The sequence below is a fragment of the Oncorhynchus mykiss genome, chromosome 2 (genome assembly GCF_013265735.2).
Source record: "Oncorhynchus mykiss isolate Arlee chromosome 2, USDA_OmykA_1.1, whole genome shotgun sequence".
Taxonomy (NCBI): domain Eukaryota; kingdom Metazoa; phylum Chordata; class Actinopteri; order Salmoniformes; family Salmonidae; genus Oncorhynchus; species Oncorhynchus mykiss.
In genome coordinates, this window is record NC_048566.1 from 83396339 (window position 1) to 83423168 (window position 26830).

Genomic DNA, 26830 nt, shown 5'->3' on the forward strand with positions numbered 1-26830 from the left:
GTGCATGGAGCCGGTACAGCCGGTACTTCAGGGCGAGTGCGGGGAGCAGGCACAGGACGCACCGGACTGGAGAGGCGCACCGGAGGCCTGGTGCGAGGAGCAGGCACAGGACGTACCGGACTGGGGAGGCGCACTGGAGGCCTGATGCGTGGATCTGGCACAGGTGACACCGGACTGGTGTGATGCTCTTCAGCACGCCTGTACGGCAGCATTCTCGTCGCTACCACCTCTCTCCGGAATATTTAATCAAATTCCTCCTCCAACTCCCAAACAGGCTCTGGCACTCTCCGCTGCTCGACCACCATGTGCTCCCCCCAAAAAAAATCTTAGGGTTTCTGTGGCCGTGGTCCCCGGTGTCGTCGCTATCCTTCCATGCTCCTTGGCGACTCCCACCAAGGAAGGGTCTCGTGTCCTCTCATGTCCTCCCAAGTCCAAAACTTCCTTACCTCATTTTCACACTGCTTGGTCCTTTGTTGGTGGGATATCCTATCACATTCTTGGAAATGAGCGGACCAAGGCGCAGAGTGAGTTTAGATCCACATATTTATTTAAGTGAAATTAACAAAACAAAACAAAACAAAACAAAACAAAACAAAACAAAACAAAACAAAACAAAACAAAACAAAACAAAAAACGTACAAAGACCGTGAGAACGTAGTGCCCAAACACACTAACAAACAATTAATATCCCACAAACACAGGTGGGAAAAATGCTACCTAAATATGATCCCCAATTAGAGGCAATGATTACCAGCTGCCTCTAATTGGGAACCAAACCAAAACACCAACATAGAAATGTTAAACTAGAACACCCGCTCGTCACGCCTTGACCTACTACACCATAGAGAAACAAGGGCTCTCTATGGTCAGGGCATGACACAACTGTTCTGGGGAACTACGATATGCTTCATAATGTAAAATAATGTGACAGGTGAAATGAAGAACGTGGACTGCTTTATCTCCTAACTTATTGCACAATTTGGCCGAAGTTATTTACTTAAAAAGTATCTACAAATATTAAAATATATTTGAGTCGGACCGCAGAGTGAAGGAAAAGCAGCCAACAAGTGCTCAGCATGTGTGGGAACTCCTTCAAGACTGTTGGAAAAAGCATTTCAGGTGAAGCTGGTTGAGAGAATGCCAAGAGTGTGCAAAAGGGTGGCTATTTGAAGAATCACACTTTTTTGGTTATTACATGATTCCATGTGTGTTATTTCATAGTATTGATGTCTTTACTATTATTCTACAATGTAGAAAATGGTAAAAATAAAGAAAAACCCTTGAATGAGAAGGTGTTCTAAAGCTTTTGACCGGTAGTGTTTGTGTGTATATATATATATTCGGAACGTATTCAGATCCGTTCACTTTTTCCACATTTTATTATGTTACAGTCTTATTCTAAAATTGATTAAAATTGTTTTCCCCCTCATCAATCTACACACATGATGAAAAAGCAAAAACAGTTTTTTAGAAATGTATAAAAAATGTAATAATGAAATATGACATTTACATAAGTATTCAGACCATTTACTCAGTACTTTGTTGAAACACCTTTGGCAGTGATTACAGCCTTGAGTCTTCTTGGGTATGACGATACAAGCTTGGCACACCTGTATTTGGGATGGCAGGTAGCCTAGTGATTAGAGTGTTGGGCCAGTAACCGAAAGGGATGCTGGATTGAAACTCCGACCTGACAAGGTAAAAATATGTTGTTCTGCCCCTGAGCAAGATAGTTAACCCACTGTTCTCCGTTAGGCCTTCATTGTAAATAAGAATTTGTTCTTAACTGACTTGCCTAGTTAAATAAAAATTATTTTAAAAAATTGGGTAGTTCTCCCATTCTTCTCTGCAGATCCTTTCAAGCTATGTCAGGTTGGATGGGGAGCAATTGCTGCACAGCTATTTTCAGGTCTCTTCAGAGATGTTTGATCGGTTTCAAGTCTGGGCTCTGGCTGAGCCACTCAAGGACATTCAGGCATTTCTGTTTTTCAGGTTTAATACATTTGCAAACATTTCTAAAAACCTGTTTTTGCATTGTCATTATGGGGTATTGTGTGTAGATTGCTGAGTTTTTAAAAATGTATTTGATCAATTTTAGAACAAGACTGTAACATAACAAAATGTTGAAAAAGTGAAGGGATCTGAATACTTTCCGAAGTTATGTAAGTATGCTACATGACCGATAGTATGTGGACAGCTGCTTGTCAAACATCACATTCCAAGTCATGGGCATGAATATGGAGTTGGTCCCACGTTTGCTGCTATAACAACCTCTACTCTTCTGGGAAGGCTTTCCACTAGATGTTGGAACATGTCTGCTGGGACTTGCTTCCATTCAGCCACAAGAGCATTAGTGAGGTCGGGCACTGATGTTGGGCGATTAGGCCTGGCTCGCAGCATTCCAATTCATCCCAAATGTGTTCAATGGGGTTGAGGTCAGGACTCTGTGCAGGACAGTCAAGTTCTTCCACACCGATATCTACAAACCATTTCTGTATCGACCTCGCTTTGTGCATTGGGGCATTGTCATGCTGAAACAGGGAAAGGTTATTTCCCAAACTGTTACCACAAAGTTGGAAGCACAGAATAGTTTAGAATGTCATTGTATGCTGTAGCGTTAAGATTCCCTTCAATGTGGCATATCCACTAACCATGAACTACTGCCCCAAACTATTATTCCTCCTCCACCAGCACTATGCATTGGGGAAGCAGTATGCATTTGGGCAGGGAAATCCCAGATTCTTCCTTCAGACTGCCAGATGGTGAAGCGTGATTCATCATTCCAGAGAAGACGTTTCCACTGCTCCAGAGTCCAATGGCAGGGAGCTTTACACCACTCCAGCCGATGCTTGACATTACCCATGGTGATCCTAGGCTTGTGTGCAGCTGCTCGTCCATGGAAACCCATTTCATGAAGCTCCCGACAACAGTTATTATGCTGACGTTGCTTCCAGAGGCAGTTTGGAACTCGGTAGTGAGTGTTGCATCCGACCGAGGACAGGCAATCTTTTCACGCTACGTGTTTCAGTGGTCCCGTTCTGTGAGCTTGTGTGGCCTACCACTTAGCGGCTGTGCCATTGTTGCTCCACTTCACAATAACAGCACTTACAGTTGAACGAGGCAGCTCTAGCAGGGCAGAAATGTAACAAACTGACATGTTGAAAAGGTGACATCCTATGACGGTGCCATGCTAAAAAAGTTATTGAGCTCCTCAAGTAAGGCAATTCTACTGCCAATGTTTGTCTATGGAGATTGCATGGATGTGTGGTCATTTTTTTTTTACACCTGTCAGCAAAAATAGCCGAAATAGCAGAAATAGCCGAATCAACTAATTTGAAGGGGTGTCCACATACTTTTGTATATACAGTATAGTGTATGTAACTGACTACACTTTAGTTTCCCACTGTTGTGGTAAAGTTTTCTCCCCAGCCAAGAGACAAGATTTTAGTAACTAGTTTTAGTGGTGCTATGCCTACACAGACAGTCAAGTGCCTCCTTTACTGTGTAAAGGGCTCATAGTACGTTTGAGGACAGTAAACCCAGGGAATAGGCTATTTCAGTTGTTATAGTGACTACATCTCTCTTCTGGGCACACAATTTACTGTTCCTCAAGGCATAAACTGATCTGTTCTGGTTGGCGTTACACACAACCAGCCATACTGGTGGATACAGACAGAACAACCTAATGCTTAGACGTGTGTTATAAATACCTGTACTGTTGAAGGCAATGCCCAGCTCAAATTTGTACTGGTATTTTAAGTGAACTCTCATGATTTAATTTTTTCAAAGAACTGCATGTCAGCAGGTTAGTTGTGTGTAATGTATTGGTTGGACTTGGAAGGGTAAAATACCATACCACCAACACGTGTTACATACTTAATTTAAAAGGGCTAATGTTTGATATTTCTTTCATGATGGAGATGCTGAAGCAAGCAATGCATTTTAAATGGGATTTTTTTTTTATATTTGATTGTACTGAGGCACCTTCAACATCTTAAACATAACTGCAGCTTCCGGAGTGATGGGTCACACTGGACATGATGAGAAAATATGCAATTTGTACAACAAGCCATCAATTAACTCTCTCTGTACAGGAACATCTGACATCCAGATTAAATTACTCTAATCTAAAACGTGCATGATTGTATAACCGTAATCCCTAGGAATTAATGGGTTAATTTAGGGGATTCTGTTGGACTGGATTGAGAACTGTGGTTGTTCATCTCTATCTGTCCCCCATTGTTCTGTGTCTTCCTGTCTCTGTCTGAATGTCTCTGTTCGTACATACTGCATGTCTGGGTGTGCTGTATACATATTGGGTAAGACTCTCAGACAACAGGTTGTGGATTCTGTGTGTGTGTGAATAATGTTTTTTCTCAGATGGTCTGTATGCCCACCCTCACTGTAGTAGTTTCACTGTAAACAAGCCAAATATTGAAGCCTGAATTATGTATTGGACTATAAAAACTTTAAAATGAAATATGTTTTATTTAAAAAAAAAATCATTCTATTTGTACTTATTCTGTCATTTTATCTAACATCTCTCATTAATTTGGACATTTAAGGATTCCTTGGCTGCCATGGCCAATGCACAAGTCTTAGTTCCGTCTCGTATTGTTTCCGGTAGGACCAATAATAGAGTAGCAAACCATTTCTGACAAACATCCGTAGTGCAGACCTGTGATAGCGTCGTATCTTGGAGGTGTGAATGAGGTCTCTGCTGAGTTTAAACAGACCTACCGGCTTTAGTTGGATGACTTCTTTAAAACTTCGTCTGGCACGGTCAAATTTTCTTCGCTCTGGTATTGTCGTCGTGGTTAGATACTTCTCCGCTGTTGTTATGGACGACATGGGTCTGGCGGTCAGTCGTTCACCGCTCGAGCGCCTCGAATTTGACAATGTCGCACTCAAGAAACTTCCACTGGATACATCAGAAGAACCTGGTCCGCGAAGGGTGACAGGAGCCTGTTTCTCTCGAGTAAAACCACAGCCAGTGCTCAAGCCCAGATTTGTGGCCGTCTCGAATGATGCTTTAGCTTTGCTTGGGCTGAACGCCATGGAGGTTCTGAACGACCCACTGGGTCCAGAGTACCTGAGCGGCTCCAAAGTAATGCCAGGGTCCGAGCCTGCAGCGCACTGCTACTGCGGTCACCAGTTCGGGTCATTCGCCGGACAGTTGGGGGACGGGGCGGCCTGCTATCTGGGTGAACTAAAAGCTCCAGCAGACCAGTGCTCCGAGCTGCTGCGAGAGAACCCCAGTGGCCGGTGGGAGATTCAGGTCAAAGGAGCTGGACTGACGCCCTACTCCAGGTTGGACAGTATTGCATAAGCATGACTAGACAGTTCTAAAAATTCTTTAGCTAATGAATCTGTTTCCTCAGTTTAAATACAGTTGACTATCATTGTAGCCCATGAAAATGTGCTAATGTTGTTGAATACATTTCTATCATACTTTCTCTTCCATTCCCAGACAAGCGGATGGGCGTAAGGTGCTGCGATCCAGCATCAGGGAGTTTCTGTGCAGCGAAGCGGTGTTTGCTCTGGGCGTGCCCACCACGAGGGCGGGGTCGCTGGTGACCTCTGACAGCAAGGTGGTACGGGATGTGTATTACAGTGGGAACCCCCGCAAAGAGAGGTGCTCTGTGGTCCTCCGCATCGCACCCACCTTCATCAGGTGCATAGCCTATCACATGTTCTCAGTCTTACAGTTATGGCAAATGACTTTAAGGAACAATACTAAAACGTGTCACTCTGATCATTGTGTTTGCGTGTGTGCAGGTTTGGGTCATTTGAGATCTTCAAGGCGACTGATGAGAACACAGGCCGCCAGGGCCCCAGCTACGGCCATGATGCGATCAGAGGTCAGATGATGGATTATGTCATAGAGACCTTCTACCCAGAGATCCAGCAGAACCACACTGACAGAGTGGAGAGGAATGTGGCATTTTTCAGAGAGGTATAGTATAAACACCACTAGATTCAGTGAAGCATCCATGATTCATTATGTTAAAGGATACAGTAATGCTCTTAGGCTTTATGAACTTAAAGGATATCCTTTTATGTCCTTCATGAAAATAAAACTAATTTGACTCAAAGCATACTGTAGGCCTATATTTGAGCGCTCTCTATCCTTGACCTTTTTGTCATGGATCCAAGAACACTGCTATCCTCTTATCCTGTTAATCTGCTGTCGCTAGGACGTTGAAGAAATACAGTGAGTGTGACACTGTCTTAGCACACACTGTGCTATTAATGAATTTTCTCATGAAAAATATTATTTGACCACCACAGTATATAATCCCTAAATATGTATTGCCTAACCCAGCACCTAAGCAAGGGATACATTTAAAGATTAAACTACTAGACTCAAGTAATCTCCTCTTCCTTCTGTTCTGACACTGGTGCGTGTATGTGTTTGTCCCTGACTGGTAGGTGATGTTACGTACAGCTCGGCTGGTGGCCCAGTGGCAGTGTGTGGGTTTCTGCCATGGAGTCCTCAACACAGACAACATGAGCATTCTGGGACTCACAATAGACTATGGCCCCTATGGCTTCATGGACAGGTACATCATACAGTACTCAGCAGCAGTCCATCTCTTCCACAGCAGTAGCCTTGACTAGCATGGATGGCTTACCTGCTTTATTTTATTTTGATTATGGCCATATTCAAACTTCAACTTCACTTTTAATGTACTTGTTACTGAATCCAAACAAGGGTCTGGCTTAACACTGCCTAATTTCTCCTCTATCTTGTTTGCAGGTTTGATCCTGACTTCATCTGCAATGCCTCAGACAACTCAGGCCGCTACTCCTATCAGGCCCAACCGGCTATCTGCCGCTGGAACCTGGCTCGCCTGGCCGAAGCCCTGGACCCAGAGCTGCCCCCAGGCCGGGCAGAGGCTGTTCTGGACGAGTACCAGCCCCTCTACAACACCTTCTACCTGGGTAACATGAGGAAGAAGCTGGGCCTGCTGAGGAGGGAAGAACCGGAGGACGAGATGCTCATCACTGAGCTGCTGCAGACCATGCATAACACAGGTAGGGGGAGAGAGAGGGACACATACTCACCGGACAGTTTATTAGGTACATCCATCTACACTGAACAAAAATACATCGCCTGTTTCTTGAGCTGAAATAAAAGGCCCTAGAAGTGTTCTATATGCACGAAAAGCTTATTTCTCTCCAACTTTGTGCACAAATCTGTTTACGTCCCTGTTGGTGAGCATTTCTCCTTTGTCAGGATAATCCATCCATCTGACAGGTGTGGCATAGGTATAAGCTGATTAAACAGTATGATCATTACATGGGTGCTCCTTGTGCTGGGGACAATACAAGTCCACTCTAAAATGTGCAGTTTTGTCACACAGCACAATGCCACAGATATCTCATGTTTTGAGGGGGCATGCAATTGGCATGCTGACTGCAGGAATGTTCACCAGAGCTGTTGCCAGATCATTTTAATGCTAATTTCTCTATCATAAGCCACCTCCAACATATCACAGACCACGTTTAACCATGCCAGACCAGGACCTCCACATCCGGCATCTTAACCTGCGGAATCGTCTGAGACCAGTCACTGGACAGCTGATGAAACTGTGGGTTTGCACAACCAAATAAGTTTCTGACAATTCATACAGAAATATCTCAGGGAAGCTCATCTGCGTGCTTGTTGTCCTCACTAGCAAAAATGCTCCCCTTCGATGGCCACTGGCACGCTGGAGAAGTGTGCTCTTCACGGACTAATTTTGGTTTCAACTGTACTGGGCAGATGGCAGACAGCGTCATGTGGGCAAGCAGTTTGCTGATGTCAATTTTGTGAACAGTGTCCCGTGGTGGTGGGGTTATGCTATGGGCAGACATAAGCTACTGACAACGAACACAATTGAATTTTTTCGATGGCAATTTGACTGCACATAATTACCGTGATGAGATCCTGAGGACCATTGTTGTGCCGTTCATCCGCCCCCATCACCTCATGTGTCAGCATAATGCACGTCCCCATGTCACAAAGATCTGTACACAATTCCTGGAAGCTGAAAATGTCCCAGTTCTTCCATGGCCTGGATACTCACCAGACATGTCACCCTTTGAGCATGTGTGGGATGCTCTGGACCTACTTGTACGGCAGCGTGTTCCGGTTCCCGCCAATATCCAGCAACTTCCCACAGCCATTGAGGAGGAGTGGAACAATATTCCACAGGCCACGATCAACTCTATGCGAAGGAGATGTCACGCTGCATGAGGCTAATGGTGATCACACCAGATACTGACTGGTTTTCTGATCCACACCCCTACTTTTTTTAAGGTATCTGTGCCCAACAGATTAATATCTTTATTCCCAGTCATGTGAAATCCACAGATGAGGGCCTAATGAATGTATTTAAATTAACTGATGTACAGTAACTCAGTAAAATCTTAGAAATTGTTACATGTTGTGTTTTATTTTTGTTCAGTGTAGTACAGGGTCAGACCCTCCTTTGCCTCCAGAACAGTTTTTTGTTTGTAACACCATTCTCGTTAAACCCTAGACACTTGTGCGTAAAAATCCCAGGATGGTGGCCGTTTCTGAAATACTGGGTCTGGCGGGCTTGGCACCGACGATCGTACCACGCTCAAGTTACTTAGGTCACTCGTTTTGCCCATTCTAACGCTCAATTGAACTGTAACCGAATGCCTGTCTGCCTGTTTTATATAACAAGCCACGGCCACATGACTCACTGTCTGTAGGAGCGATCCGTTTTAATGAACGGGGTGGTGTACCTAATAAACTGGCTGGTGAGTGTACATAAGAAAGCTATGGGGAATGAGGAGGGACAAACAACTGAGGGGTGTGCCGCAGAACACTCAGCACTGATGCATAGAAAGGTGATTCACGGTCACATTATTCACACAGAAGACATGTTGCCAGTAGAAGACAGCTATGACACTGACTAAGCATGACTGATTTAATATCTGATCCTTCTCTTCCTGGACACTAGGAGCAGACTTCACCAACACATTCCGCTGTCTGAGCCAGATCCCCTGCCCCACTGAGGGAGATGGGGAAGCAGAGGAAGGAGTCATCAAAATGGCCAAAGACCTCCTCCTGGAGCAGTGTGCCTCTCTGGAGGAGCTCAAGGCTGCCAACAAGCCCAGCATGGACCCACGGTAAGATAATATATTGACATGAGCAATGAGAACACATGTAATGGTTTGTTGGAAGCTTCTTGGTCTTGGGTCATTGAAGCTGTAGTAGAGCTTTGGAATTTGGTCAATAATACAGTAGTGGACATGATCCTCTGACCCAAGTTTGTCTATTCTAGTCAATCTCTTTCACCTTCCTCTGCCTCTCCCTTCTATTAGTTATTTTTTTTGCGATCACATTTTTGACATTTTGCATTGACACCACTCTCCTCTCACCCTTCAGTGAGTTGGCCATGCTGATGCAGTTGGCCCAGAGCAACCAGTCCCTGTTCCAGATGATATCAGACCGGAGGACGGTGGCCATGCAGCTGGAGAAGCTGGGCAGGCTGAAGGAGCTGCTTGAGGCTGATGAGGTAGAGGTCAAGGCCAAGCACAGGGAGGACTGGGCCACCTGGATCACCTCATATAGGCAAGTGCTTGTATTTTTAAAGCATCTCAGAAAAAGTCCTAGGAATCTTGTTAACCTATTTTAAGACAACAAAAACTCCCAGCTAGGTAGGTTTTAGGATCTTGCTAAGACACTGCTCAGACAAACTCTGAGCCAGGAATTAAAATAAACTCACAAAAGTTTCTCAGCTAGTAATCACAACAGTTTTAGGTACCGCAAAGGAAAGACAGTGATGACACTCATTGACATTGGTTATTTCCAATAATTTGTAACAATGAGGCATGCCAGCTGTGAACGCTATAGCACGCTTCAGACAACCACTGTGAATGTGACTGTACATCAAATGTTGCCATGGTAAAATGTTTGATATAATGTTTGCTTGACACGATCACTTTGCCTACTCTTAATTGTTGCTGATGTGATTGCACTGAATCATACAGTATGATGGTTTTTAAAAGCGGAATTTCGATAGTATTACTGCTATATCAACACACTTGTCACTCCCGTTCAACTTTAAATCGCTTTGGCACAGTAGGCATCACGTTACTTGACAATAATGTTGCAGAAAATGTTTGAAAGGTTTATAATTTTCACCGAACACAATCAGTTAAAATAGGGCCTAGATGCTTTCAATTGCACAGTTATAAGTTATAAGTTATAGGCATTTAGGAATATATTTTTAACAATGTGATATTGCTCTCCAAAGGGGTAACTTTAAATAACATAATATAGGTTCATTTAAATAATGTATTAGTCTAGTGGTTCTAAGTATTTAGGCATATGATGTGGATTAGGCCTCATGCCAAATCATTCTCAAAATATACTGTTGCATGTAGGCCTAGCTTGTTTATAGGTTGAGCATATCGAATTATCAAAACATTATTTTAACAACTCCGAAGCAATTGCCTGTCTATGGTGCAGGAACCACTGACTCGCTACCTTTTTCTATCAAAACACCTGCTGGTAACTCCTTAACAGGTTAGGATGCCTCATGAGGTCTCCTTAATATCTGTCAACTAGGTGGGACTAACTTATGACTAACGAGGCTTCATGCATAGCTTTTATTTTTACCCATAAGATTAGGGGTAAAATATATTTTCTCAATAGTTACAACTAATTCTCTACTCTGAGACGCTTTGTGGATACAGCCCCAGGTGTTCCTGTCTTAATCATTATGATCCAAAAGGCAAAACTGATCCTAGATCAGCACTCTATTCCACGCCGTGAATACAGGCCCTGAATTGAACTTGTCTTTTTCTCCAACTCAGTGTTTGACACTATATGAAGGTAACTCTACCATCAGATATATTGCTTTAGAAATGTAGTATTGGGAGATGGAGCGGATGAGAAGGGAAGGGAATAAAAGCTTAGAAAAAAGCAGGTTGGTCAAATGTTTGCAGTAGAGGTAGTGTTAGTCTTAGTTATTTGACTATGCCAACCCATCTTCTCTGAACAGTGGGGGGGTTTCATTAGGCTCTAATTATGTGTTGTGACTGGTGCAGGGAGCGTCTGGCTAGGGAGGTCGAGGGCCAGAGTGATGTCCAGGCACTGCAGGAGGAGAGAGTGAAGGTGATGGATGGCACCAACCCACGATATGTCCTCAGGAACTACATTGCCCAGAATGCAATAGAGGCAGCCGAGAACGGAGACTTCACTGAGGTCAGTCTCCGATCAAGCAATGATGTCACCAGAACAGTAGGATTCTCCAAAGGAAGGAAAAAACATGCTGTCTCTGCCTTTACTTGCTTCTCTGGATTTCCCTCTCATGGTTTGATCTTTCTCCCATCTCTCTGTGTCATAGGTCCAGCGGGTGTTGAAGGTTCTGGAAAAGCCTTTCTCTACCCAGCTGGGTCTGGAGCAGCCGAGCTGGCTGGGCCAGAGGGGGGCAGAGGGGCAGAGGAATGAGGAGGAGGAGGAGGCACAGCAGGGGGCAGAAGCAGCATCATCCCGAATGCGTGTTCCCTATGACAGCAAGCCCCCGGTTTGGGCCAATGAAATCTGTGTTACCTGATCTTCGTAGTCCCTTCCCTGACAGTGAACCCACCTAAAGTTAGAAGCGAGTCATTCAGTATTTTCTTCACCTCTGTTTACCTTTACCTCTCCACTCTCTCGCTTTACTTGGGTGGGTAATGTCAAGGAAAGTACATTTATGAGTTAAGATGCTACTATGTCAATCAGTCAGTCTGTAGAGGAGAGGATGTGTTAAGAGTTTTAGGAAATTTCAGAGTACAACCCCAGAAATTTGAAATCACGCCTTTGATCCAAGTGATATTTACATTTATGGAAATATCACATGTTTAGTAGATCTATACTCTTAATACAGATACAAATCCCGCTCTGTAGATCTGCGTAGCCTATTGACTGTCTGGTTATGAATGACGGCCCAGACGTCCAGTCCCACAGTGACCCGTCTGAGTCTGAGAGACTAGGAGTATCACCTCAATATATCAAATATCATGTGTCTATGCGTGTGAAAAGGAATGATTGTAGATGAAGATTTACATATCCTCTGAATCGTACTGAATGGTTCACATATGTGTATGTGACTGACTGAGCCGCAAATGACTTAGCGCACAAGTATAACATAATTGGCAACGTTTACACTACCGGTCAAACGTTTTAGAACACCTACTCATTCTCATTTGCATATTAAATCATAAAATATATGTATATTTCCCATGGTTTTCTTGGTTGACAATAGCAGTTTTGAAGCTTCCTGGAAAATGTAGGCAATACATAGAATGTTATCATGACCAACAACAATGTTGTGGTGTTTTATTTGTGCAATGAAGCACTAAGTGGTCAGTATTATGGCTGCTGTGACATATATACACTACTGGTAAAACGTTTTAGAACACCTCATTCAAGAGTTTTTCTTTATTTTGACTTTTCTACATGTAGAATAATAGTGAAGACATCAAAACTGAAATAACACATATGGAATCATGTAGTTTCCAAATAATTGTTGAACAAATAAAAATATACTTTATATTTGAGATTCTTCAAATAGCCACCCTTTGCCTTGATGACAGCTTTGCACACTCTTGGCATCTTCTAAATCAGCTTCACCTGGAATGCTTATCCAACAGTCTTGAAGCAGTTCTCATATGCTGAGCACTTGTTGGCTGCATTTCCTTCATTCTGCAGTCTGACTCATCCCAAACATATCAATTTGGTTGAGGTCGGGCGATTGTGGAGGCCAGGTCATCTGACACAGCACTCCATCACTCTCCTTCTTGGTTAAATAGTCCTTACACAGCATGGAGGTGTGTTGGGTCATTGTCCTGTTGAAAAACAAATGATAGTCCCACTAAGCCCAAACGATGGGATGGCGTATCACTGCAGAATGCTGTGGTAGGCATGCTGGTTAAGTGTGCCTTGAATTCTAAATAAATCACAGACCGTGTCACCAGAAAATCACCGCCACACCATAACACCTCCTCCAAGCTTTAGGGTGGGAAATGCATATATGGAGATCATCCGTTCATTCATACCACATCTCACTAAGACACAGCGGTTGAAACCAAAAATCTCCAATTTGGACTCAAGACCAAAGAACAAATGTGCACCAGTCTAATGTCCATTGCTTGTGTTTCTTGGCCCAAGCAAGTCTCTTCTTCTTGTTTTCCTTTTAGGAGTAGTTTCTTTGCAGCAATTCGACCATGAAGGTCTGATTCACACAGTCTCTGAACAGTTGATGTTGAGATGTGTCTTTTACTTTAACTCTATGAAGCATTTATTGGGGCTGCAATGTCTGAGGTTGGTAACTCTAATGAACTTATCCTCTGCGGCAGAGGTAACTCTGGGTCTTCCTTTCCTGTGGCGGTCCTCATGAGAGCCAGTTTCATTATAGAGCTTGATGGTTTTTGCGACTGCACTTGAAGAAACTTTCAAAGTTCTTGACATTTTCCGTGTTGACTGAACTTCATTTCTTAAAGTAATGATGGATTGTCATTCCTCTTTGCTTATTTGAGCTGTTCTTGGGCTATGTTCTGTATACTCCCCTTGTCACAACAACTGATTGGCTCAAATGCATTAAGAAGGAATGAAATTCCACTTAACTTTTAACAAGGCACACCTGTTAATTTAAATGCATTCCAGGTGACTACCTCATGAAGCTGGTTGAGAGAATGCCAAGAGTGTGCAAAGCTGTCATCAAGGCAAAGGGTGGCTATTTGAAGAATCTCAAATATCAAATATATTTTGATTTGTTTAACACTTTTTGGTTACTACATGTGTTATTTCATAGTTTTGATGTCTTCACTATTATTCTACAATGTAGAAAATAGTCAAAATAAAGAAAAACCCTTGAATGAGAAGGTGTTCTAAAACATTTTACCGGTAGTGTATATATGTCACAGCAGCCATAATACTGACCACTTAGTGCTTCATTGCACAAATAGAACACCACAACATTGTTGTAGGTCATGATAACATTCTATCTATTGCCTACATTTTCCAGGAAGCTTCAAAACTTTTGTGGAATTTGCTTTTGTGGCTTGTTCCTTGGTCACTTGAATTTCTTTAACTTTTGATATGTTATGGCTCAAAGTTTAGCTGTTCATAATATTGAAAAAACCATTCCATTAAAATTATATTTTTGGAAGTTGGAAGGTTTTACTCTGAGGTAAAAAGGAAAACTGTGTGCACTAATCAGAGCTCAAGTCTGTTAATATTGATCAGTTGGAGCTTTTCTCTCAAAAGAAAGGAAAAAACGTTGATTATAATAGAACAGACTATCCTAAAGTTATAATCCCTCACAAAAGCCAATGAGATTCTTACATTATCGTTTTTATTTCTTTGTTATTAAAGTAGATATGATATTCAATATATTTTCTTCTGAGAGCTTCCTCTATATGTGAATTGTAGTCAGTAAACTTCAACAAAAATCTATATTGGCTGTTGACACTTTATGCACACCCATGCATAGGCCTACATATGCACAACAGTATAGTCTACATTGATTTATATTCCAGCTTGTCTCTTCATGTCTAGGTTATGTAACATTGCATGTGAAGTATTGATGTTGCTCATGTTAGACAGTAAATACTAGAGCCTGCCACACCTACCATAAAATATATTTTCTTTGTTTCTTTGCAGAAATGTTCAGAAAAAAGCCGAAGCAATTTTATTGAACTATTTCAAGATATGCTGTTTCTTTCTCCCAAACATGTTGGACAAGTTTGTGCAGTGTATCCTGGTATTGTGTATATTATGTCTGTTCCTCAGGCCTACACACAACTTTTCAAGTCTCTCCAACCAACCTTGGCACTGTGGGAGGAATGTCTGTACCCTTGTGGACTCCTCAATGCACATGTCCCAGCAAGCCCTGAATACACTACACTGTAGGCTACACCTCAACATGGCCAATGCAGAAAGACATATAAAGGAGCAGCAACATCAAACAGGCCTGTAAAGATTTAACTTACACACAGTCATACTTGTATTCTGTCCTGGGTTTGACTTGTATACAATTGATATTCTGATCTTCCAGGTTATAAAGTTATCTAATAATAGGGTGCTTTCTTGAATCTATATTCTACTCTGCAGACATGTGAAAATGACAAACTTGTCACCGTTTATTTGTCCAAACAAAACTCATACAACATTAATCAGCAGTTATATATATTGTGCACACAGCAGTGGATGTGTTGTCACACCACGCTTCATAAGACGCGGGAGTGGCTGTGCTCTGGTTGACCACTGCAGGCGGCGCCTAGTTGCGCGTTACGAGAATTTCAAGAACTCATAGGTAGGTCAATGGGTGTGTAAACGAAACTGGGAAATCACCTCTTGGGACACATCGTGAATTTGTTAAAAAGTGGTCAAATAAGATGTCGAGCCGGACCAGACCTGGCTACTGTCGCCAGGACGTGAACAAAACCACCTGGGAGGTACCGGAGCAGTACCGGGAGCTGAAACAGGTGGGGACGGGGGCTTACGGTACAGTCTGGTAAGTGTCGTGGCAACTGGGGTCGAAAGAGATGTAACAACTAACGTAATGTATGTCTTGGTGCACTTTGACATAGTTTAGGCTATTCTAAATGTTATAGACCTAAAGCGGTGTGGTTAAATTTCGCATGTGACTAGGTTTTGTTTGTTCTCAGTTCGAGAGAAAACAGCACCTCTGAGTTTCACGCCAAAGCGAGGGGCACTTCCTTATTTGAGGGCAGATTTCTCTGTATCACCTCAACCCATTTTGACATTTCACAGCCTTTTTGCGTTCTCATCTCACTGGTCTTTGGAAGTGCTCATCTTGAATAGGATACTCATTCTAATAATGTAGGCTAAACTACAGCCTAGAATAGAATGGCAATATGTATGAAACTCAAATTAAACTAAGTGTGTATTATTCCTACATCACTAAAAAGTTAAACGCTCAGAAACAGATCTTTAAATAATATACGCATGGCCATTGCACTGTAGTCACATTACCTTTTTTTGACTGGCAGCATAGGTCCTTACATTCAGTACAACAGTATGAGTCATAATGCATATAAAAACTAGTGGTCAAACAGGGAAATGGTTCTAATCGTTTTTGCAACATTCATTAAAAAAAATATTATATACACTGCTCAAAAAAATAAAGGGAACACTAAAATAACACATCCTAGATCTGAATGAATGAAATATTCTTATTAAATACTTTTTTCTTTACATAGTTGAATGTGCTGACAAAATCACACAAATGGACAATGGAAATCAAATTTATCAACCCATGGAGGTCTGGATTTGGAGTCACACTCAAAATTAAAGTGGAAAACCACACTACAGGCTGATCCAACTTTGATGTAATATCCTTAAAACAAGTCAAAATGAGGCTCAGTAGTGTGTGGGGCCTCCGCGTGCCTGTATGACCTCCCTACAATGCCTGGGCATGCTCCTGATGAGGTGGCGGATGGTCTCCTGAGGGATCTCCTTCCAGACCTGGACTAAAGCATCCGCCAACTCCTGGACAGTCTGTGGTGCAACGTGGCAACATTCATTTAGTGGATGGAGCGAGACATGATGTCCCAGATGTGCTCAATAGTCACATGAGGTCTAGCATTGTCTTGCATTAGGAGGAACCCAGGGCCAACCACACCAGCATATGGTCTCACAAGGGGTCTGAGGATCTCATCTCGGTACCTAATGGCAGTCAGGCTACCTCTGGCGAGCACATGGAGGGCTGTGCGGCCGCCCAAAGAAATGCCACCCCACACCATGACTGACCCACCGCCAAACCGGTCATGCTGGAGGATGTTGCAGGCAGCAGAACGTTCTCCACTGCGTCTCCAGACTCTATCACGTCTGTCACGTGCTCAGTGTGAACCTGCTTTCATCTGTGAAGAGCACAGGGCGCCAGTGGCGAATTTGCCAATCTCTGGCAAATGCCAAACGTCCTGCACGGTGTTGGGCTGTAAGCACAACCCCAACCTGTGGACGTCGGGCCCTCATACCACCCTCATGGAGTCTGTTTCTGACCGTTTGAGCAGACACATGCACATTTGTGGCCTGCTGGAGGTCATTTTGCAGGGCTCTGGCAGTGCTCCTCCTTGCACAAAGGCAGAGGTAGCGGTCCTGCTGCTGGGTTGTTGCCCTCCTACGGCCTCCTCCGTGTCTCCTGATGTACTGGCCTGTCTGCTGGTAGCGCCTCCATGCTCTGGACACTACGCTGACAGACACAGCAAACTTTCTTGCCACAGCTCGCATTGATGTGCCATCCTGGATGAGCTGCACTACCTGAGCCACTTGTGTGGGTTGTAGAGAGTTGTCCAGAGTTGTCAACTGGCTGAATGCCAAAGTGTAACAAAAGATCAACTCAGCCTTCCAATGTGGTTCATTTGTATTTGTTGTACTACAAAGAAGCATCACTTTCTATGTTTGGCTGGGAAATGGTGTACAGGCGGTGGGAAGGGATGTTTAAAAATGGAATTAACCTGATTCTGCAATTGTATAGGACTCTTTGAGGACCTTGTACTTCTTTCTCTCACCCTCCAACACCTCAACCTCATCTCCATGTCTGTCTCCAGCTCTGCGGTGGACTTCAGGACAGGGACCAAGGTGGCCATTAAGAAGCTCCACAGGCCCTTCCAGTCTGAGCTCTTTGCTAAGAGGGCCTATCGGGAGCTGAGGCTGCTCAAACACATGAAACATGAAAATGTAAGACCTGCAAGCCTATAGTCCAAAATCAACTCTTATCCTGTTTCAATGCATTACTTTAGTCCTTGAGGTTTTTTGTCCTCAAGGTGTTTCCCACCCTGAGTGACATGACGTAATTGCAATCAAGTAGGACAGCTGGTGTTTTAATAATAATATATTTTTTAAACTTGCTCACCCACAGAACAGCAAAATAACACAGAAAATTATAAATATTTCAACAAGAACATAACTGTATATTAATATCAATCTCTTCCCGTTGAGCCAGTTACCGAAAGGTCGCTGGTTAGAATCCCTGAGCAGGCTAGGTGAAAAATCTGACAATGTGCCCTTGAGCAAGGCAATTATCCAGAGTGACTTACAGGAGCAATTAGGTTTAAGAACATTTGTTTAGTGACTTACATGTAAATGTAGCCTATAAAATATCAAATACAACCCTTATTAAATACCTCGAGTTGTTTCTGTTCTCTCCCTGGGACCAGGTTATTGGCCTTGTCTATGTATTCACTGCAGACCTCTCCTTGGACAGATTCCATGACTTGTGAGTACACTTGTGTTTTCATATTTGGGCACAATAGCTCACGAACCTCAAGTAAACTTAAACAGGAGACACAATATCCACATTCCACCCATTGGCTTTTTAGCCAAGTCTTTGTTCCATCTTTCCTCTTTATGTTGGTTGGTTATTGTGAAGATAATAGACATTTTAGTCTCTCGGAATCTGTCCCTCCCTCCCTCTCTGTCTCTCAGCTATCTGGTGATGCCCTTCATGGGAACAGATCTGGGGAAGTTGATGAAGTTACAGAATCTCTCGGAGGACAAAGTACAGTTCCTGGTGTATCAGATGCTGAAGGGACTCAAGGTGTGTCTCACATAGCTACAAACAATCTCATAGATACATATTTCTACACATACAGTCCATAAATACAACTTGATTTGACCCTACTGCTGTATGTTATTGATGGAGATTGTTGTCGTCTTTTATTACAGTATATCCATTCTGCTGGCATCATTCATAGGGTGAGTGGATCTCCTTTTTCCTGTGTGTATCAAATCAAAGTATATTTGTCACGTGTGCCGAATACAACAGCTGTAGACCTTACAGTGAAATGCTTACGTACAGGCTCTAACCAATAGTGCCAAAAAATAGGTAAGTAAAAACAACAGTGAAAAATAACAGTAGCGAGGCTATATACAGTAGCGAGGCTACATACAGACACCGGTTAGTCAGGCTGATTTGAGGTAATATGTACATGTAGATATGGTTAAAGTGACTGCATATATGATAAACAGAGAGTATCAGCCGTGTAAAAGAGGGGTTGGGCAGGGGGGGGCACACAAAGCAAATAGTCTGGGTAGCCATTTGATTACCTGTTCAGCAGTCTTATGGCTTGGAGGTAAAAACTGTTGAGAAGCCTTTTTGTCCTAGACTTGGCACTCCGGTACCGCTTGCCATGCGGTAGTAGAGAGAACAGTCTATGACTGGGGTGGCTGGGGTCTTTGACAATTTTTAGGGCCTTCCTCTGACACTGCCTGGTGTAGAGGTCCTGAATGGCAGGCAGCTTAGCCCCAGTGATGTACTGTGCTGTACACACTACCCTCTGTGTTGTGCTGTACGCACTACCCTCTGTGTTGTGCTGTACGCACTACCCTCTGTGTTGTGCTGTACGCACTACCCTCTGTGTTGTGCCTTGCGGTCGGAGGCCGAGCAATTGCTGTACCAGGCAGTGATGCAACCAGGCAGGATGATCTCGATGTTACAGCTGTAGAATCTTTTGAGGATCTCAGGACCCATGCCAAATCTTTTTAGTTTCCTGAAGGGGAATAGGCTTAGTCGTGCGCTCTTCCATGGCTTTCATGGCTTCTGGTTGGGTTATGTATGTACAGTCACTGCAGGGACAACGTCCTCGATGCACTTATTGATAAAGCCACTGACTGATGATGTCAATGCCATCGGAAGAATCCAGGAACATGTTCCAGTCTGTACTAGAAAAACAGTCCTGTAGTTTAGCTTCTGCTTCATCTGACCACTTTTTTTATAGACCGAGTCACTGGTGCTTCCTGCTTTAATTTTTGCTTATAAGCAAGATTCAGGAGGATAGAGTTGTGGATGGATTTACCAAATGGAGGGCGAGGGAGAGCATTTGGTAGATCTGATTTAAGTTTCCCTGCATTAAAGTCTCCGGCCACTAGGAGCGCTGCCTCTGGTTGAGTGGTTTCCTGTTTGCTTATTTCCTTATACAGCATCTGTCTGTGGCGGTAAATAAACAGCCACGAAAGTATTGCTGAAAACTCTCTAGACAAGTAGTGTGGCCTACAATTTATCACAATATACTCTACTTCAGGCGAGCAAAATCTAGAGACTTCCATAGATTTCGTGCACCAGCTGTTGTTTACAAATATGCACAGACCCCCCCCCCCCCCCCGTCTTACCAGAGTGTGCTGTTCTATCTTGCCGGTGCAGCGTATATCCCTCTAGCTGAATATCCATGTCATCATTCAGCCACGATTTCATGAAACATAGGATATTACAGTTTTTGATGTCCCGTTGGTAGGATATTCGTGATCCTACCTCGTCTAATATATTGTCCAATGATTGCACGTTGGCGAGTAATATTGACGGTAACGGCAGCTTTCCCACTCGCCTCCTGCGGGTCCTCACGAGGCATACCGCTCTGTGTCCTCTAAACCTGCGTCTCCTCCTCTTGCAAATTACGGGGATATTGGCCGTGTCGGGTGTTTGGAGAATGTCCTGTGCTTCCTGCTTGTTGAAGAAAAAATATTTAGTCTAATCTGAGGTGAGTGATCTCTGTCCTGATATCCAGAAGCTATTTTTTGCCCTAAGATACGGTTGCAGAAACATTATGTACAAAATAAGTTACAAATAACACAAAAAAAACACATAATAGCACAATTGGTTGGGCGCCTGTAAAACTGCTGCCTTTCTTACGGCGCCATTTTCACACGCGTGTGTGTATGCACGAGCCTGTGTAATGCAAGTGTGCGGCCCCGCAAAATGACCCACTTAATGTTTGTATCTGCAGGACCTCAAACCTGGGAATCTGGCTGTTAACCAGGAATGTGAGCTCAAGGTACACAGTCACACACACAGTGCTCTGAAAACCTAAATAAACATTCCACCATTGTGTCCAGCTCCACTGTCAATAACTCAGTCTGTGGCTTAACGGCCTCTGCACAGGCCAACAGACAACATTTCACTCTGTTGTCATGGTTTGATGTTTGAGCACAGTTTTGCAATAATAATAACTTGCATAGTATTTAGTAGTCATAAACTGTCCCATTGATGTGCAATTTATTATTAGTAGGACTGATTTTGTAGATAGCATATGATTGTGATACAGTATGTGGTTGTTTTACCTTAATTGAATGAAAAGCGTGTCTGCTGAATGACTCGAATGTAAATGTGTTGTCCAGTAATAATAAAAGCATGTTGTGTCAGATCCTGGACTTTGGGTTGGCGCGGCAGGCTGACAGTGAGATGACTGGCTACGTAGTGACTCGCTGGTACAGAGCCCCAGAGGTCATCCTCAGCTGGATGCACTACACCCAGACTGGTCAGTACACTATGCAAAACTAATCTAATTGGTCCAGGATTTGTGTTTGTAAGCCACTGATGGTTAAGGCTAATACTGGGATACATACAATTGATCCTAGATTGGATCCTCTACAAGGATGTAAAGTAATCTGAGTGGTCTACGTAGATGACCGTGTCTACTGAATGCATTGCATACTGTATGTAGTGTACATTGAAGCCTATGGATGATGGTAGAATGTCCATTAGTTGGTGCTCTGTTCTGTATTTTTTTCTGGTGATAAATGCACTCAAACATGGTTTTATCAGCTCTGAACACCAGTCATGTTAATTGAGGTCCTTTCTATCAAAAACTGTATATTCATGACAGCTTTGTCAGGAAACTTAAGGAGAGAGATGCTGCTTACAAACACAGCAAGGTGACCAGGGACAATTGTATGGTTAAACAGTACAGATATGACCTACGGACGACGCAATCGCCATTACACTGCCCTCATCCACCTGGACAAAAGGAATGCATATGTTAGGATGTTGTTTGTCTGCAGCTTGGCCATAGTGCACTCTAAGCTCACCACAAAGCTTACGGCACTGGGACTGAACTCCTCTCTATGCAATTGGTTCCTGGACTTCCTGACGGGCCGTCTTCAGGTGGTAAAGGTAAGCAACATTACCTCCTCCGCACTAATCCTCAACACGAATGCGTCCTCAGTCCCCTCCTGTACTCCCTAATACCCACGACTGCATGGCCTCACCCAGTTCCAACTTGGTGGCGGCACGACAGTAGTAAGCCTGATTACCAACAACAACGAGACGGCCTACAGACACACACTGACAGCGTGGTGCCAGGTAAACAACCTCTCCCTCAATGTCAGCAAAACAAAGGAGCTGATTGTGGACTTCAGGAGGAACCATGTTTGGCACGCCCCCATCCTCCCCAACTGGGCCGCCGTGGAAACGGTCAAAAACTGCAAGTTCCTCAGCAGTTTGAATCGGTCAAACCACACAGACACCTTGGTGCAGAAGGCACGACATCGACTCTTCACCCCCTGGAGGCTGAAGAAATGTGTCCTGTCCCGATGGCCTTCAGTGTTCTACAGTATCACCATTGAGAGCATTACCCCCCCCCCCCCCCCCCCCAAAATGAACATTTACCCTGCCCCTCCCCCAATGTATATTTATTGTTGTAAATATATCTATTTTTTCATTCACTTCTCTTTTTGACCTGCACTGTTGGAGCTCAGAGTTTAAGAATTTCACTGTATCCTGCAATTACATCTGCGACCCTGTTCATGTGACTAATAAACTCATCTAATGTAATCAGTTAACAGTATTCTCTCCTTTTCTTCTCTTCTTAGTGGACATCTGGTCAGTGGGCTGCATCATGGCAGAGATGCTGTCGGGAAAAACACTGTTCAAAGGCAATGACCGTATCCTGATTTGACGTGATCTGACCTTCCCCTGAGCCTTCCCATCCACTGTTGCACAATACACTTATACAATTCTATTACTGTGGTTAATGCGGTTTATTGTGGAATCATTCGTGTTTCCATTTGTACTTTTCAGTTTACCTGACTATAACTAGATTATACCCCAGGTGGCTCTGTTTCACCTTTACTGTAGATATTATGTGTTCACTATGTAGTTTGACCTTGACCTGTGGAGCACAGACCTGGATCAGCTGACTGAGATCATGAAAATCACCGGGACGCCCACTCAGGACTTCATCACCAAACTGCAGTCTCAGGATGTGAGTCATACAAGTACTGTACTTACAGGCCAAACACATACTATATGCCGACATACACAGTGGCCTTGATTTAAATATGTTGACATTCTATTTCTCAGGCAAAAAACTATGTCAAAAGCCTTCCCAAAGTGCAAAAGAAAGACCTTCAGGAACTCTTTTCCAAAGTCAACCCACAGGGTAAAACTATCACCATCACATATAGTGAATCTGCAGAATCCCATTGGCATGACTTCTGTGTGCTGTCTTTCTCTGTATTTATCTCTCTGTTTAGATGTACAGTGGGGCAAAAAAAGTATTTAGTCAGCCACCAATTGTGCAAGTTCTCCCACTTAAAAAGATGAGAGGCCTGTAATGTTCATCATAGGTACACTTCAACTATGACAGACAAAACGAGGGGAAAAAATCCAGAAAATCACATTGTAGGATTTTTAATGAATTTATTTGGAAATTATGGTGGAAAATAAGTATTTGGTCAATAACAAAAGTTTATCTCAATACTTTGTTATATACCCTTTGTTGGAAATGACAGAGGTCAAACGTTTTCTGTAAGGCTTCACAAGGTTTTCACACACTGTTGCTGGTATTTTGGCCCATTCCTCCATGCAGATCTCCTCTAGAGCAGTGATGTTTTGGGGCTGTTGCTGGGCAACACGGACTTTCAACTCCCTTCAAAGATTTTCTATGGGGTTGAGATCTGGAGACTGGCTAATGCTTCTTACGAAGCCATTCCTTCAATACCCGTGCGGTGTGTTTGGGATCATTGTCATGCTGAAAGACCCAGCCACGTTTCATCTTCAATGCCCTTGCTGATGGAAGGAGGTTTTCACTCAAAAGCTCACGATACATGGCCCCATTCATTCTTTCCTTTACACGGATCAGTCGTCCAGACGGGCCTGGACATGCTGGCTTAAGCAGGGGGATTTGAGTCCCTGGCGGCGTAGTGTGTTACTGATGGTAGGCTTTGTTACTTTGGTCCCAGCTCTCTGCAGGTCATTCACTAGATCCCCCCGTGTGGTTCTGGGATTTTTGGTTCTTGTGATCATTTTGACCCCACGGGGTGAGATCTTGCGTGGAGCCCCAGATCGAGGGATATTATCAGTGGTCTTGTATGTCTTCCATTTCCTAATAATTGCTCCCACAGTTGATTTCTTCAAACCAAGCTGCTTACCTATTGCAGATTCAGTCTTCCCAGCCTGGTGCAGGTCTACAATTTTGTTTCTGGTGTCCTTTGACAGCTCTTTGGTCTTGGCCATAGTGGAGTTTGGAGTGTGACTGTTTGAGGTTGTGGACAGGTGTCTTTTATACTGATAACAAGTTCAAACAGGTGCCATTAATACAGATAACGAGTGGAGGAAAGAGGAGCCTCTTAAAGAAGAAGTTACAGGTCTGTGAGAGCCAGAAATCTTGCTTGTTTGTAGGTGACCAAATACTTATTTTCCACCATAATTTGCAAATACATTCATTAAAAATCCTACAATGTGATTGTCAGGAATTTTTTTATTCTCATTTTGTCTGTCATAGTTGAAGTGTACCTATTATGAAAATTACAGGCTTCTCATCTTTTTAAGTGGGAGAACTTGCACAATTGGTGGCTGACTAAATATTTTTTTGCCCCACTGTATGTATTCCCTCTGTTCTGTTTAGATGTATGTATTCCCTCAAAGTGTATTGAGACTGTGATGATGTACTTTAAAATGACATTTTACTTGATTTTATTCAATATCTCCCTTCGTTTCATCTCCAGCGGTGACAGTTATAGAGTGCATGCTGCTGCTCGACCCAGAGAGTAGGGTGATGGCGGCAGAGGCCCTCGCCCTGCCATACTTCTCAGAGTTTAGAGAGCCAGAGGAGGAGACTGAGGCCCAGCCTTATGACCACTCGGTAGACAACTCTGACTTGTCCCTGGAACAGTGGAAACGTAAGGAGGAGGGGAGGGGTGTATTCATTAGGCACCAAACAGAAGAAAACAGACTGAAACGGGGAGAGATTACCTGAATTTGTCCAATAGCAACGATTGTTTTTGTTTTCCATTTGCAAAACATTTGCTACTGTGTGCCGTAATGAATACAACCCAGGACAGAGGGGAAGACGTGTTAATAGGGACCAGTTTGTTTTCATTGGTTAACATTATTACATTAAACCATTATTGAAGGCATTTTTAAAGGATATCCAGTGGTCTTGTTTGGTGTGAAAGTCGTCACGCTGTGCAGGCCTCCCTGGAATAGGGACTTATTTTTTTAGAATGTTTGTGTTGTTGATGGATTTTACAGTGAGCTACTGCAATATGCACATTTGCAGGATTTCATTCTCTACAATGAATTTCAATGAAAATCCTTCTATATGTAAACACTGTTATTTATGTCTTCTCTCTTCCTCCATTTGTTTGTTCACAGGTCACACGTTCACAGAGATCTTGTCTTTCCAGCCCCAAGTGGTTGAGTCCAGGGAAACCGCACTGTAAGGTGAAGCGTCATGGTAACCAACCCCCACCCACCATTTGTTTTTACAAGTGTCCTCCTCTGTTAATCCAACATTCTCAGACTGTAATGTTTGTATGGGTTTACTCCTCACGTGTGTATATTTTCAGCTATTTTCATACCACTCTTGTTGGCTCCTGGATCAAGCGCTTGTCAAGACAACGATTTTTGTCATTTAGGATAAGACGTTGTTTGTCCTTTGACTAGAATTCTAGGACGTTTCCGTGTGTGTGTAGCTGTGTAGTCTAAACATGTCTGTGACCCCTACTGATGTTTCCTTAATATTGTCATTTCCTTTTATCACCTTAATGAACAATGGTACAGGTCCAAACATCTGAAACCATTTACTAAAGTGTGAGCACAGCAGCAGTTATTTGATGACACAGTTTGCAGACACATAAAAACCATTGGTGGTCTGCAAAACGTTGCACATTTTTTAAACTTAAAAAAAAATATATAAGCCATTTACTGTAATTTTGCTTACATTGGATATTTATTTTTTTATTAAAACACCATTGTTTAAAGACGTGTTTTTTTTCATGCCTGTATTGCTGCTTTCAAGATTGGTACAATAAGGAAGCTTCTTACCCCCCAATTATGGTCATTTCCTATCAGATAACAGTAGAGGGCAGCACCTTCACAAAAACAGATGTTTTCCAGGACAGACGTGGCTCCCAGTATAATTGTACTCGACAGTTTCCTCTTCATTTCTCAAACATAATGAGTGATATTCTGTGTTTCAATCATATCTCAATATTATCTACAGCACGTAGACCCCAAATATATAGCTAATATTGTAAGCCTTTACTTTCCTCAAAATATCAACACGGAGTGTAGAAAACATTAAGAACACCTTAATATTGAGTCGCACCCTACCTTTTGCCCTCAGAACAGCCTCAATTCAAGGTGTCAAAAGCGTTCCACAGGGATGCTGGCCCATGTTGACTCCAATGCTTCTCACAATTGTGTCAAGTTGGCTGGATGTCCTTTGGATGGTGGACCATTCTTGATACACACGGGAAACTGTTGAGCGTGAACCCAGCAGCGTTGCAGTTCTTGACACAAACCTGGCGCCTGGCACCTACTACCGTACCCCGTTCAAAGGCACTTAAATATTTTGTCTTGCATTTCACCCTCTGAATGGCACACATACACAATCCATGTCTCAAGGCTTACATTTTTTATTTAACCTGTTTCCTCCCCTTCATCTACACTGATTAAAGTGGATTTTTACAAGTTACATTAATAAGGGATCATGACTTTCACCTGGTCAGTCTGTCATGGAAAGAGCAGGTGTTCCTAATGTTTTGTACACTCAGAGTATTACCATTCATAATTTGAAA

General features: G+C 43.1%; 2 protein-coding genes across 3 annotated transcripts; both read left to right on the top strand.

Moving 5' to 3' along the window:
• Positions 1 to 4620: 4620 nt before the first annotated feature.
• On the top strand, positions 4621 to 12430 carry LOC110497881 (protein adenylyltransferase SelO-1, mitochondrial-like). Its single transcript, XM_021574333.2, has 9 exons — positions 4621 to 5310; positions 5471 to 5674; positions 5779 to 5956; positions 6433 to 6563; positions 6761 to 7038; positions 8979 to 9147; positions 9407 to 9592; positions 11074 to 11230; positions 11373 to 12430. Exons 1-9 carry the CDS (start codon positions 4709 to 4711, stop codon positions 11589 to 11591), a joined length of 2124 nt encoding a protein of 707 aa, XP_021430008.2. The 5' UTR covers positions 4621 to 4708; the 3' UTR covers positions 11592 to 12430.
• Positions 12431 to 13874: 1444 nt separating this feature from the next.
• Positions 13875 to 26012, top strand: LOC110497890 (mitogen-activated protein kinase 12). Of its 2 annotated transcripts, XM_021574344.2 has the most exons (12): positions 13887 to 15524; positions 17584 to 17713; positions 18193 to 18251; positions 18461 to 18572; positions 18701 to 18730; positions 20755 to 20802; positions 21171 to 21285; positions 22619 to 22690; positions 22931 to 23010; positions 23109 to 23187; positions 24755 to 24928; positions 25404 to 26012. In XM_021574344.2, the coding sequence occupies exons 1-12, from the start codon at positions 15406 to 15408 to the stop codon at positions 25469 to 25471; spliced, it is 1086 nt and encodes a 361-aa protein (XP_021430019.2). In that variant the 5' UTR covers positions 13887 to 15405; the 3' UTR covers positions 25472 to 26012. The 2 variants fall into 2 exon arrangements, with proteins under 2 accessions (XP_021430024.1, XP_021430019.2); XM_021574349.2 differs by lacking the exon at positions 24755 to 24928 and having other exon boundaries at positions 13875 to 15524.
• The last annotated feature ends 818 nt before the right edge of the window (positions 26013 to 26830 follow it).